General features: G+C 33.3%; 1 protein-coding gene across 1 annotated transcript; it reads right to left on the bottom strand.

Moving 5' to 3' along the window:
- Window positions 1-3,045: 3,045 nt before the first annotated feature.
- LOC143587965 (agamous-like MADS-box protein AGL29) lies at window positions 3,046-3,618 on the bottom strand. Its single transcript, XM_077069106.1, has one exon. The coding sequence runs from the start codon at window positions 3,616-3,618 to the stop codon at window positions 3,046-3,048; it is 573 nt and encodes a 190-aa protein (XP_076925221.1).
- Between the last annotated feature and the right edge of the window lie 11,065 nt (window positions 3,619-14,683).

Raw genomic sequence — 14,683 nt, 5'->3', positions numbered from 1 at the left:
ATAAAACCCCTTCGCCGCCGTCGCCGCCGTCTCCACCGTCGCCACCATCTCCGCACCGCAGGATACCCGCGCCATCGTCTCCTTTCTTCGCCGTCTCTGTATTTCGCTACCACCACCGAGCTCTCCGTCGTCTCTTCTTCTCCACCACCATGGGTTTTGGTCACGGCGTCGTTTCTGTTTGCGACCGTCTCCGTCGTCTCCGTCTTCACCGCCACCACACCTAGCCCTATCTTCGTCGTCGTTCTTTGCTATCGGACGCCTAACCCTTCCCCGTCATGGCCGCCGCCGTCGCCGCCGTCTCCACCGTCGCCGCCATCTCCACACCTAGCCTTTCTTCTTCAAAACCTCTTCTCTGTCGTCTCCTTTTCTCCACCACCGTGGGTTTTGGTCACACCACCACACCTAGCCCTATCTTCGTCGCCGTCTCCGTTCTTCGCTACCACCGCCGGCGATATCGAAACCCTAACCACCGTCTACCACCACGATTTTGAAAGAAAACCTAACCCAACACTGATTATACCTGATGAGTGAAAAATTGTGGTGTAGTCATGACAAATTCGTTATCTGCCATGGTAAGAAATCGGAATATTAGTTTAGTTTAATCCTAAGAATTTTGTTATTGTTATTGTTATTGTTAAATAATATTGAATCTGTTCATAAATTTTCAACTGTGTTTTTTGTTTTGTTATGGTATAAATTTTCAACTGTATTTTGGGTTATGTAAAGATTTAAATTTTCATTGCTTTCTAGGTTTACAAAAAAATGCTGACAACTGTTGGTTTTCAGTCTGACAGAAAGTAAATTTTCTTAAAAGTCTTTGACTTTGGTATATTTTTGGTATATTTAACAGAACCCTTTTTTTAGTTAGTTTATGCATTGATAGTAACAATTGTGAATTATAACATTTTTATTTTAATTTACTTAGCATCATTATAAATCATCTCGGTTACTTTGATTTGTGTGCTTCTTTAATTTAATAATGATTTTATCGCGCCGAAATTGATGAAGATTTTCTCATTGAAAACCATCCACATTTATGGTTACATATGTCATGACTTTGTGTTATGAGCATTGATGTGATATTTACTTTCGGCTTATTGGAAGTCGATATGCGTTTATAGTTGAGAGAAACATGTTTTCGTCATCTTTTTTTTTTCGGAGAAGGGAAAATAAAGTCATATGGTGGTGGATATGGTGGAGAAAGCCAGAAGACTTCAAACAGATGTGAGGATCGAGAACCACCATGTCACCTTTGACGCAATTGAGTGCTAAAGTCGGAGTATCGAACCACCACCGAATGACCAACAACGTCGGCAGAGAGCAGCAATGCTAGTTCAGACCTAGATGTGAGCGAGCAGCAATGTCCGATGAGGCTAGAGCAAGGAAGCGACGCTAGTTTTTGAAGGAACTAGGGTTCCGAACCTTCCCTATGTGTTATATATGTTTGAATATAAAAAAAATAAAAAGAGATAAAACTTAACAGTTCGAATAGTTCGAATATCCGAGCCATCCGAAAATTTTCAAAATCATTATCCGAACCCGAAAATTCAGATATTCGGGATCCGAATATCCGAAATTTCAGATATTCGAAGTTTCGGATAGTTCGGATTCGGATTTCGGATATTTCAGATGCGGATTCAGATTTTTTGGAACACCCCTAGCAGAGAGAGAGAGAGAGAGAGAGATCAGGGAGGGAGTAGAGTAAACAAGACAAGTGTAGAAAACGTAGAGAGGATTTCAAACATGGTTTCAAGTTTGAAAAGACACAATGACCCTTTCACATATATGGCACATGATAGCACGTTTTCGCTAAAACTAACTATAACTTATTGGAAACTAAAGGTGTAATTATTTCATGAGTATTTGGACCAAATTTCAAATTTTAAAATATGAGAATCAATATTGAAAAATGATCAGAGACCCAAACCACATGGATCATTTCTGAATTTTTCTCTAAAAATAAAAAACTAATAAAAAAATAAATTTTTTTTGAACTGCCAGCAAACATAGAATGCCTAGGTACTTCGTATGGGATGACCCATAACATTAAATATGAACTTTAAAAATTAAATAACATTAATAACAAATATAACACGAAAGTATTTTGATCTTTTTACGCAGTTAATAAATCCCCCCCCCCCCCCCCTCTCCCCCTTTCTTTCTCCCTCTATTTTTTTTATAGTATATGTAAATTCTATTGTTTAACTATTAACACATCCTCTAATCACTTCTAAATTTATATCTTTATCCACCAAGGGACTAGAACACGCTCAACCACATGGGAAGAGATGGTTGTTATTCTATTTATTTTATTTTCGTAGAACGATAAACACAAACCTCTGAGTTTTTACCTAAATCTACATCAATGTCTACTATCAACCTCGTGAAAAGATACATCGTTTTACACACGAAGATACCACTAGAGTGTAAGGGGCAACGTTTTTGCAGCTTTGATACCCAGATAGGCCGCATGCCCTTTGGTATCTATTTAAGTGATTGTTTTCGGCTATGCAATTATTGGATTTCGGCGTAGAAATTACATTGACTTGGGAACAGATTTTTAGATGCGATGTAACTATCATAAGCAATTAAGTTATTCTACCAAAAATAATCTATCATTTAAGTATTAAACATATTTTATACTCCTATGTAAGTCTATTTGTAAATTTATTTAAGTTATTGTATTATATATAAATATTTACTATATTACTAAATATTTAATTATGTAATGTCTTTGTATTTATGTAATCAGAATACTACATTTTAACCTATTTTCATGTACAAAACTTTTAATTGTTATTATTTTTATAAAAAGCACATTCCAACAAAATAAATCATAATAGTGCTTTTAAAAATACTTTCATACACAAATATATATATATATATATATATTTAATTATTATCCTTAGAAAAAACACATACCAACATAACATATGAATTAAAACATAAACTTAGTTTATTTTCTCATCACTTTATTAAAAGATGATACTAGTATGGAAAGATAAATTCCATTATATTCTTTTACTTATTTCTAAGTAAAACAGATCACAAACTCAAAAAGTCTCTTGGCCCTTCAATTGTAGATAGATCTGGCACATACTCATCATCGGATGAAGAAGATCCACTTACCTCATCAAAATCATGTTGCAAGCTTTTGTTCATATGCTCCAGTTTGTCTTTCAGTTGCATAAGCTGGCCTATCCTCGCGTTTCTTTTATACTCCTCATAAGTTTCCCCACCAAGGAACCCTTTCACAACTTCTTCAAGGCTTTGTCCAAGTTTCTTATCGGACGTAGACTTCTCATTGAATTCGTTGAATGCATGGTTGGCTTCCTCAATTTCCTGTTTGCGCATAGAGTCGAGAAACGCTTGGTTGGCAAAAACTTCATTGTTGCTGAGAAATTTGCTTGTAACATCGGGTATACGGGGGCTTCCAAAAGCAAGTGGCTTTCCACTAATAGTGAACACTATTATAACAATCTGCGGACCGCATAAAGTAGCCAACTCGCTGGCTTTCTTGAATAAGCCACTGCGACGTTTGGACAACGTAACCGCACGATCCCTTATATTTTCGATTAGCCTTAACTCTATCCGTTGGCGACCCCTTGATGTTGCCATACTTTTGCTCAAGAAATATGATAGATGAAAGAAAATATGTGAGAATTGCTGTGAAGACTTAGATATATGAATGGTATTTTATAAGCATATTTACGAGGCATTAATTTAAGACTATATGCAATTTCCTTATATTACAGTTGATCCCTCTTAATTTTTTATGTATATAATTTAATTAATATTTAATAAGTTTGACCAAATTTATTTTTGGGTTTTTCAGGATTAATACATTGGTGATGAGATAATTATCTTTAATGAAAAGAATGCACATGTCACGCTTGCAAATTAAAATATAATGAGAAGAAACTAAATTGAAATTTAAAGTTAAAAAAATAAAAAAATTAAAAAAATTAAAAAAAATAAAAAAAATTAAAAAAAAGTTAAAACACAAATTTACTAGTGAGTCAAAATTATCTGTTTACGACATCAACTCGCACACTTGCATAATCTACTTATAATTCTACTCTACAATGCACAACACTATTCGAATTCTAGATCGAAGGATGCAATATATAACACGAAGATACTACTAGCTAAATGTCCTTTAGCTATTACTGAGATTTAATAGTTTATTTTAACTCATACACACAAATATCCTATTTTTAGAACAACATTTTTGTAATTTCTCTTTCCAATATCTAATTTTGTAAAATAATGTTTTTATATTCTCTTCCTAATATTTAATTTTGTAAAACCGTGTTCTAATAAATTCTCTGTCTAATACCTGGTTTTGTAAGACCATGGTTTTATATATCCTCTTTCTAATATTGAATTTTGTAAAAACTGTTCTTTTATATTTCTTCTATTTCTAATATTTAGCGCTTTAAATGATAATAATAAATGCCCATGTTTACCTATAATATAAATATTAATGCTAAAATATAACTATAAATGAGGCCGCCTTAAAAAAAGAAAATGAAACGGGATAAATTAATGTAAATGTAATAGTGATTATTACTTTAGGGTGTATAAAAACTGATTTCACATAAAAAAAATGTTTAGGTAAAAATTGAAGATTGATATAGAGTTCGACACCTTGTAGTGTTTGGATACATTAATTTGAATGCAATAGTGATTATTACTTTAGGTTGTATAAAAATTGATTTCACGTAAAGAAAATGTTAAGGTAAAAAATGAAGTTTGATATAGAGTTTGACACCTTAGGTAGTGTTTGGTATGTAAGAATGACAGTCGGAATGAAATGGACTGCTTCTTGTCTCGTTATCTCTCAGCATGCCTTAAGCACGGGCGTGCTTCTACTTGCACGACCCATGTATTTTGTTTTTTTCACCTTGATTTGTCCTTTTGTGATATCTGTTCACGACTATGCTTAAGCATGTGCAAGGCCGTGCATAAGTCTTCAACAACTTGTTTGTCCCTTTATAAGGTGGGGAAGTGCGCAACCGTGTAGGTTGACAGATTTCTTCTGTTTCTTGTTGTCTTTCACTTCTTTATGTTTAGACAGTCCAAAAGCCTGCAATTACATTAAAAAGTGAATTATTAGTATTTCCTCATCATAATGCTTTAAAAGTATTCAAGGGTGGGGAATGACTGTGCATATGAAATATGTATAAATGATGGTACATCAATTGGTAACCGTCTAGTATGGGTGGTTATGTATATAGAATATGTATATTTGGTAGTGCAAGATCTACTCGTTTGAGGTTAGGTTTCACTTAAGGGTCCAACCTTTACATGTGTTTATGAGTTTATAACGTAGATCTAGCCTTGTGGGAGATAAACAAATGATTTAACTATAAAAAGTTACGATTTTGGGTTGAAAACGAACCTGTTCGTTTGGCGTTGTTGTGTTCGTATTGCGACACTTCCTTATCCATATTGCAACACCTCCGAGTTTATATTGCGGCATTTTCGAAATCATATTGCGACACTTCCTAATATTGAGATCACTAAGATAGGAGACACGTGTACCTAATGAAAGTTAGGCGACACTATCATGGAAATTCGTGCCATGTCCAGATGTTGTTCTGCTACTCGACATATCATTTCCCTAACGCCTGACGTGCTATTCAAGTAGAAGTGATGCTCAAATCCGTAGAGTCATAATCCCGTTTAACTATTGTAAAGGTATAGGCAACGCTTAAGTGATTACTGTTACAGCTTAGACCCTAGTAGAGGGTATAGTTAAACCTTAGAAAGTTTTGATAGATGAATAAGATTATCATACAAAAATGTTTTAAATAAACAAACGTTTCTTCTTGATGAAGTAACATAGATTTTGAAATGATGATCGTTTCTTCTTGATGAAGAAACGTAAATGTATAAAATATAGATTTTATTAAACAGACATTTCTTCATAATGAAGAAACGCCTATAATTGAAAAGACAAGTTTTACAGAAAGACAAAAGGTCTAACTGTTATAACGTTTTAAACATAAAACAATACAACTGTTTTATCACAGTGTTTGAAACTATAGTGCGAGACTGAAGGTGTCTGAAGCTAGATTCTACGATAATCTAGATAATTGTCAAATTTATTACTTCGAACTATAGGCCCTAGAAAGAAAGATAAAACACGGTTGATTTTCTAAGTACCCTAATGATTTATTACTTAGTCCGTATCAAAATCACAACTTCCTCTAAGGCTCTTAATCCTAACAAACTTAGGAAATAAGGGGTATTTCAATATTAAAGATTAAATAACTCGGCTTACAAATTAACCTAATCAACGGCTAGAAAACCGATCGAGGTCTCGCAACGGCTACTAAATCGACTAGACCAAAGAGATAAATCGACTCCTAATGTATTGGTCTGACTAAAAGGAGATGAACTACTTAGATAAAGAACCTTAACCAATCAAACCCTATGACGACGTCTACCACAAACAACCGAAAACACCAAGTAATCAGTCTAACATGTAATCCTAAACCAAACACAAAACTAATTCATGTAAAGATAAAATCACACGGGATTTAATTAATATAATATTGAACAAACTCAGCGATATTCATAGAATAAATTCACAATGATATGAACTTGACAATAGAAAATCAATCATATATACGTTTTTTAACCCGAAGCAATTGCTAAAACATCATCAATCAACCAAACTTAGGTAGTTCTAACAAGTTTAGCAACTCATACTCAATGAAGAACAATGAAAATCAATAGCAAAATTTATCATATCAATATCTAAAAATAAACGAAACAACATTTCTAATAAAAACTGAACGATAAGCGAACTAAAAGTGCTTCCAATCTTCAGTCTTGTGTCTGCCTTTTCTTGCGACTAAAGGCAGTTTCTCCCTTGTGGCTATTGCGTGGTGAATATATATTTCTTTGCATTGACCGACCTCACTTATAATCTTAATTGCCAACCTAAATTATTATTACAGCTCTTTTCTCTATTCCCTTTGCTCGGTCCAATAATTAGCCCACTAACTTCATCGTTGGACCCATCCAACACATTTAGGGGCTGTTTGGTAAATGCTGAACCATTAAGTGCTGAACCAGTAAAAGGTCTGAATGATTAAGAGACTCTGAATCAATAAGTGCTGAACCAGTAAGTATTGTTTGGTTGGACATCTAAATAAGTGTATAAAATGGCTATTTTACCCCTCTGAACTATTTCGTGCTGAATTAAATGTATATGTTTAGCCAGAGCTACTAATAATTGTACCGAATGACCAAACTTTCATTATAACCAACCAAAATATATCTTAAAACAAATTTTCATTATAACCAACCAAATCCAAATTACACCAAAATCAAACAAAAAACAAACTTACAACCTATAAACCTAACCACCCATAACTTTTAGCAACAAGCTCAATCCACACAAGTACAACCAAGACTAAACATCCCATCCTAACAAAATCTAAAACATGTCCAAATATCAAAGCAAAAACTAAAGGACGAACAAACAAATAGCAGATCTCCAAGGTCTTCAATCGTGTGCACCAATATAGCACATCCCTGCCACAAACCTGACGAAGCTTGTTTAGACTTGTCTAAAATCACAAACCTAATGAAGCTCGATATATGAAGCACGGGTCTTGAGCTCGTTCAACATATATAGACCCCTCCATGTTCAAGAACCCTACATATAAAAGAACAGATGCTATGATTATTATGATTTGCAATAACTGAATAACATATAGAATATAGTATTCGTTTATTCTTGTTAATAGAAACTAGTAGGAGAGCCCGCGCGTTGCGGCGGGTAATCTCAATTTTGAATAGAACGCATATCATAATATAGAATATAGATAGCATAACCACGTGACACAACATTGAATTTTTTATTTTTTTTAGAATTTTAAAAAGAAGACAATGGTGATCCGAAAACAATTTGGAATACAGATTGGCCACGGAAGCTTTGGAACGGATGTCGAAGGGGTCAAATAAATCTTTTGTAGTCTGAAGTGTAAAAGGTGTCCAATCTGGAGTGCAAACTACTCAAATGGCACTGCTTTAAACAACCTTCATTTGATGTTTAGAGCTGAGTAGTTTTTATCAAAACAAAAGGTGGTTTTTTTCTTAAAGAAACTATCTTCAGCAGCTAATAGATTATGAAAATCAACTATTCATCAAGTATTATTCTAGAAGCATTTCCAAAATTAGTATTAAAAACAAGAAAATAAAATATCAATACCTTAATCTCCTTTCAACCAGTTGCTGTCAAATCACTAATTTGCCTACCTTTCTTACTTGTGAAAGCTAAGCATGTGCTTCTAATAATCCCAAATTCCCAATGCATTAACATGAGGCAAATTAGAAAATAACAGAGAAAACAATATATAAATTATAAAAACAACATATATATTGATGTGCACATCAGACGACATCACCTCGGTGTTATGGAATTGCAATGCTACCCTTCAAATTGCAATCAACTGTAAAAAATGAACATTGAATGCAACGCAAGTTCGTATAAAGATTAAACATGCATACATTTTAAATAAAGACAATCCCAAGCTTTTGAAATAAAGGTCAACACGATCCAAGCTCAAGCTCAAGTTAGTTAAATGAGCCAAGCTTGGGCTTGGATCATTTACAGCCATGTCTTTGAGGGGCTAATGGTCAATTCAATTCCAACCGAAACTTAGAATGACAACTTATTGTGACGGAATTAGCGGAGCATACACCATGCTCGGCTTGATTTTTTTGCTCGAGAATCATACCACTACCCATACCGTTCCCAACAAGACAATGAGAAAACGCACCCGGTGCCACCCCTTGTGATGAGTGTTGTGAAATGGTCGATAACCCCTGCTGATAAAACCCAAATATCCCATCAACCGCTTTATCAGATTTAGTCAAATCTCCACTTTGACTCATTTTACATCTGTTCCACAAGTCAATTGCGTTTTCACAACAAATTATAAAACAAGTTAATGAATTCTAAGAATTATTATTTTATTAACTAAATCACAGTTAAGACATTAGGTTAGATAAATATTACAGTTTGTAGGAACTGGCTGAAGTGTATAGTATTACTAATTCTATAAATATTAAATAAAGCAAGTAAATGTACCGTATTGATATCTATGAGAAAGTTGTTACGACTCTAAACTCAAAAAACAAGAAACCAAACCAGCATCTAAGGGGACGAAACTTAAAAAATTATCAAATTAGTATAAATGAGAAAGTTGGCGCCGCAAAGGGGTTTTGCTGAGATTTGTATATGCTATTATAGTTTTGTGTGAGTAATGACTTTCTTCTTAGCTGGATGACTGTGTTGTTACGTGTAAACTTGCTTACAGGTTTGGAACGGAAGTTCGAGTCTTTAACGGCCCCGACACTGCGGTTTTTTCAGGTGTCAATATATAAGTGGGCTAACAGTATCCTTTTTTTTTTTGCCAAAGCTTCTGGTTATTGAGTTGGTATTTGTTGCCATTTGAACATGTTGACTATTGAGATTGCATATGTTATATATCATATATGCTTGATGGAGTATTTAAAACAAACAGATTCATATACCAAAAATAATAGGCATCATATTTAAGTGGTCTAAGCTTAACAATCTACATTTTGAACAAAGAGTATATAAATGAACACGAACACTTAATCGAGCAAATATTTATGTTCATTAAAAAAAATTGCAGCAGGCCTGTTTAAAAACAGCAGCAAAAAACGCGTTTATACCCAAAAATAGGAGATTGTGTGGAAAAAAAATGAAACAAGGAGTTAAGTAAAGTAAAATGGTAAACTTTTAGTATAAACCGTAAACCAAACCGCCCGCCATGGTTTGAAAACTTTGAAACCTACCGGCGGAAAACTTCTATAAAAACCGATTGCAAAACCAAACCTAGCCCATAATATAAACACGAACACAATATATATGACCAATCCCACTTTATTTAACACTTTTGAAGAAAAACAAAATTGAAGTCCTAATTAATCTCTTACAATTACGAATGCTATCAATCTGATTAAAATTCATATTACAAAATATAAACACACAAACAGAATACATGCGTAGCAGATGGAAGAACAAAGCAAATTCGACTGGACCTTTTTTGTGTTACTGTAGAAAACGAAAATAAAATGAAATTGACAACCCAATTGAAACCAATGTATGAACCCTAAACCCCAAAAATACGAACCTTAATAATAGATTCTGAACCATAAATCAAAACTGAAAGACATAGAAATTGAACCACATAAACGAAATTACAATAAAATCACCGGGTCTTCAATTGACGAACGAGGAACTCTTGGTGAGCATTTGTGGTCGATGGTATCTGAAGACTGAGGGAAGAGGAAGGGTAATTAGGTCTGAATGTCATTCAGACTCAATTCCTAGATTACCGAATCAGAGGTTCCAAAAATCATTCAGATGTTTCTTCAATTGTCTAATTATTCATTAATTGTTAAATAAATCATAACCATAAAAATAAACAAACTATTAAACCATTATATTTCATTGTTTCTTCAAACCTTTAAAATCATAATATGAACCAAATGCTAGTATTATTAAATAAAACTAGCTCAAAAAGTATTAAAAATGTAGAAAATAATTATATATATAATTTAGACGATATCAAATATCACCATACTTAAACATTTTCCGTCCTTGAAAAGAAAACCTGCACATGTTCAGAACCAAACAAAGATTATAACTCTTAGATTATTTATTGTTATTATTATTATTATTATTATTATTATTACTTTAAAAGTAACAGGACAAATAATTATGAAGCCAGGCATTTCTGTCCACTTATCAGCTTTCACCTAGTAAGCCAAATCAAGTCGATTGTCAGTATTGCGATCCACTTAAAACCAAGCCCTTAATACTTACCGAGAAAGATAAGGTGTGACAAATATATTAGTTTGTATGACAAAGTGGGACCCACACTTAAAAGCCCCATTGTCAGTTCACCACGCTTTATTATGGTTTTACCGAGTCCTATCACCCCAACTTGACTTAAACTTATTGTCACATGATCAAAATTTTTTTTTTTGACTCAATACAACCTATGAACTCTTGACTGATAGTAGTTTCTTTCATGGTGGTTTCATTTGACTTTTTTTTCTTCTTTTTTTCTCTTTTCTTTGTTTTTCATTGCACATTTTTACCCTTAAATTTGACAATTGAGACTACTTGACCTTTTAAATTCCACCATGTTGTACAATATTATAGACTGCATCTAGGCTCAGGTCTGCGCCACCGCACAACAGAGTACGGAGCTTCGCAAGAATATATACGTATACAAATATATATAAGTACATGTACAACAATTAGGTTTTTATATATTTTGTGACCATGTGAACGAGTCTTGAGTATGACTCGATTTTCATTCCAATCCTGTTACGGGCTTAGTTAAACATATAAAACCCTAGGATGTTTCTCACTAGAATCAAGCAATTTAAAATGGTTCGATTAAGTCAACAACTAAACCGCCGTTTCATTCTCAAAGGCTGAGCCAACCGACACATCAAACACTGAGTCTAAACTGTTCAGCTACAGTACCTTACTTGTGGGCCTGCCGACAATTCTCTGATATATATATATATATTCAGAAAGCACAAAGAGATTGTCAAAAACACTTGGTAAAAAATTTCAAAAACATGGGATATTTCAAAACTTTTTTTTTATTTTTAATTTTTTAAATTTCAAAATTTTGATTTTATTTTATTTTTATCCTATAACTAAGTAAAATAAAGTCTCATATCCACACTTGAACGAAAATATCGTCCTCAATGAGAACAAGAAAAGGAAATAAAAATGGAAACTATTCAAGAAATTAAATATATGAAAGAAAAGAACTAATACTCCCCTGGTAAACAGCTGTGTGTTCTAATTTTGTGATCCTCGGGAGCAATTTCCATGACGTCATTAGAGCTAACATGCAAATAAATACCATTTTTACTAAACCACACACGCTCGTATATAGCGGCGTACAAAACAAAAATAACTTGTAAGAAATAAACATATTTTTGTATTTTTTGCATTTTTTAAAAAATTTTATAGAATACCCCTAAAATCGTCCGACTCGAATGGATATTGAATACAAGCGGTCGTTAATAGAGATATATCCTTAACAGAAAATAAAATAAAAGAAATAAGGACAAAACCCTACAACTCAGGCTGCCTCCTGAGAGCGCTTAGTTTAGCGGGTCCTCAGCCTGACCCCTCCATTATGCTTATGCGTCACATGTTCCTTCCCTCGTCTCCTCCTTCTCGCCGATATAATGTTTGAGACGGTGACCATTAACCTTGAAGCTCTCGCTTTTATCTTTACTCTCAACTGCTCTATACGGGAAGACTTCCTTGACCGTGTACGGTCCATACCATCGGGACATAAGCTATCCTGGGAATAACTTCAAACGGGAATTAATAAGAAGTACGGTTTCCCCACACTTGAACTGTTTATTACTTCTTAGCTTTCGATCATGCAACTTCTTAGTTTTCTGCTTATAATTATATAAATGCGCATGTGCATGGTCCTGAAGCTCTTCCAACTCATGTAGCTGATGAAAACTTGAACTCTGGCAGTCGAAAGATCGAGATTAATCGTCTGAAGTGCCCACAGAGCATGATGCTTTACGTCGAGATTAATCACCTATTATATATCTGGTTGTTCTATCTCCTCACCCTTCTCTATGTTCCTTACCTTCCACCTGTAATCTCGAGCACGTCCCTCTTATCTTATCTTGGAGAAATTGAATAAGAATGTGATGTTCGAAAAGACTGATTAAGTAGAGTTAATCTGAGGATTGGATCCGGGGGAACATAGATTTCATATCGGTCTTGACCTTCTCGGAGACTTGCCAAGATAGGGATATGCTCTTATATTATAGATATTGTAGACGAGAAAAGGAACCCCTCTCTCTTTCCTTTCTGCGCGCTCTCTCTTTTGTCATGTGCTTAAATAATTGAAAGTAAAAAAGGCATGATCAACTTTCTCGATCCGCTTCAGACACATGACACATCACTCTAATGTCTCGTCCAGTTTGGGGGTGAATTGGGCCCTCTGAATGAATGGTGAACCAGTCCTACGAGTGGGTTGACCCGTCGCGATTATTGTTATATATATATAGGATTAGGTTCATTTCAGAAGTGTTTCTTATTGCGAGAAGTGCGAGAAATAAAACCAACCAATCACAAATTTTCATTATTTATATGATTTATTTTAATCATAGGGGTATTTTAGTATAAATGGTTTTTCTTATTTTTAGTAATTAATTATTTTATGGAGAACGTTATTAATTATTTTATTATATTTTTTTCTTACAATAAATTATATTTTTTACCCTAATCCAGTTTATTATAATTATGAATTATAACCATTTTTTTATTTTTGTCTTATTATAACAAACATACATACATTTTATTTAATTATGAATATAACCATTTTTTATTATAATATGTACATAATTCAAATTCTCATAATCGATATCTTCCTATTTATATTTTACCAGCAAACAAATCTACATCACTTTTATATTTTATTTTTAATTTCAATATTTTTGTATATATTATACATTTTCACTTCAAAATACCACCTACACAATGCAAAAATGAAACTACACACGATATAAATTACATGTATACAATTCGAAATATTACCTACGCAGTACATATATGAACTTATACATTACTTAAATGAACCTATGCGTGATAAAAGTTACACATACATAATTCAAAATATCACCTACACGGTACATATATGAACCTGCGCATAAATTAAACGACACACGATAAAAGGTACACATACACAATTCGAAATACCACAAACACAATACATATATGAACCTACATAGTACATAAATGAACCTACACACGAAAAAATACATATACACAATTCTAAATACCATCTACATAGTACAAAATAAACTTTTTTTATTGCATTAAACCACATATAATATATAACAGATAATGCTAATAACCTATACTTGTAAAATTTTCACATACACCTTCGTGATACCATCTACACAGTACATACATGAAACTACATCGTTAAAAATAATCTTTACATAATAAAATATAATGAACCCAGACAATACACTACTATACAAACATTTATCCCCCCATACATACAAATTTGAATTCAATAGGTAACTGCACTTTCACAAAACTTCTACACATAACTGTATGTTTCTAATTTTGCTACATAGTTACTATATGAAAAAAAATCCATAATATACAATTTACACAACCATAAATATAAAAAATATATGTATAATTTATTTGCAAAAGTTTAACGAGGAAAATTAAATTGTATTAATAATCTTATTAGCATTGATTGAGCATAAAAAAGTAACCGTTGACTACATTAATGCATGATTTAATGAGGCATACACCACAAAAGACTTGCCTACCTTTTTTAATTAAAAATATGTCATAAATATGCGTTTTTATTTACGATAATACCATTTATATTGTAGACCCTTGATTAAACATAATCAATTGTTCAGATTTATTTCTCGCATTTCTCACTGTAATATCATTTCTCGCATGATCCATCCCCTATATATATATATAGTCCTGACCCGGAAAGGTACTAGGTGCAACACCCCTGCTTAGGTGGAAACGCCTGAGTGTGACGTACAGATTGTTCAAAAAGACGTGACACTATTATCATTAATTTAAAACATCAAG

The sequence above is a fragment of the Bidens hawaiensis genome, unplaced genomic scaffold (assembly GCF_021521415.1).
Source record: "Bidens hawaiensis isolate Kalapana, Puna unplaced genomic scaffold, B.hawaiensis_p1.1 tig00035932_1, whole genome shotgun sequence".
Taxonomy (NCBI): domain Eukaryota; kingdom Viridiplantae; phylum Streptophyta; class Magnoliopsida; order Asterales; family Asteraceae; genus Bidens; species Bidens hawaiensis.
The sequence above is the reverse complement of the archived record's forward strand: the minus strand, read 5'-3'. Positions and strand labels throughout refer to the sequence as shown.

Bases quoted from the DNA above. Each gene is read 5' to 3' on its own strand.
- LOC143587965 (XM_077069106.1), bottom strand. From the start codon at position 3,618: ATGGCAACATCAAGGGGTCGCCAACGGATAGAGTTAAGGCTAATCGAA.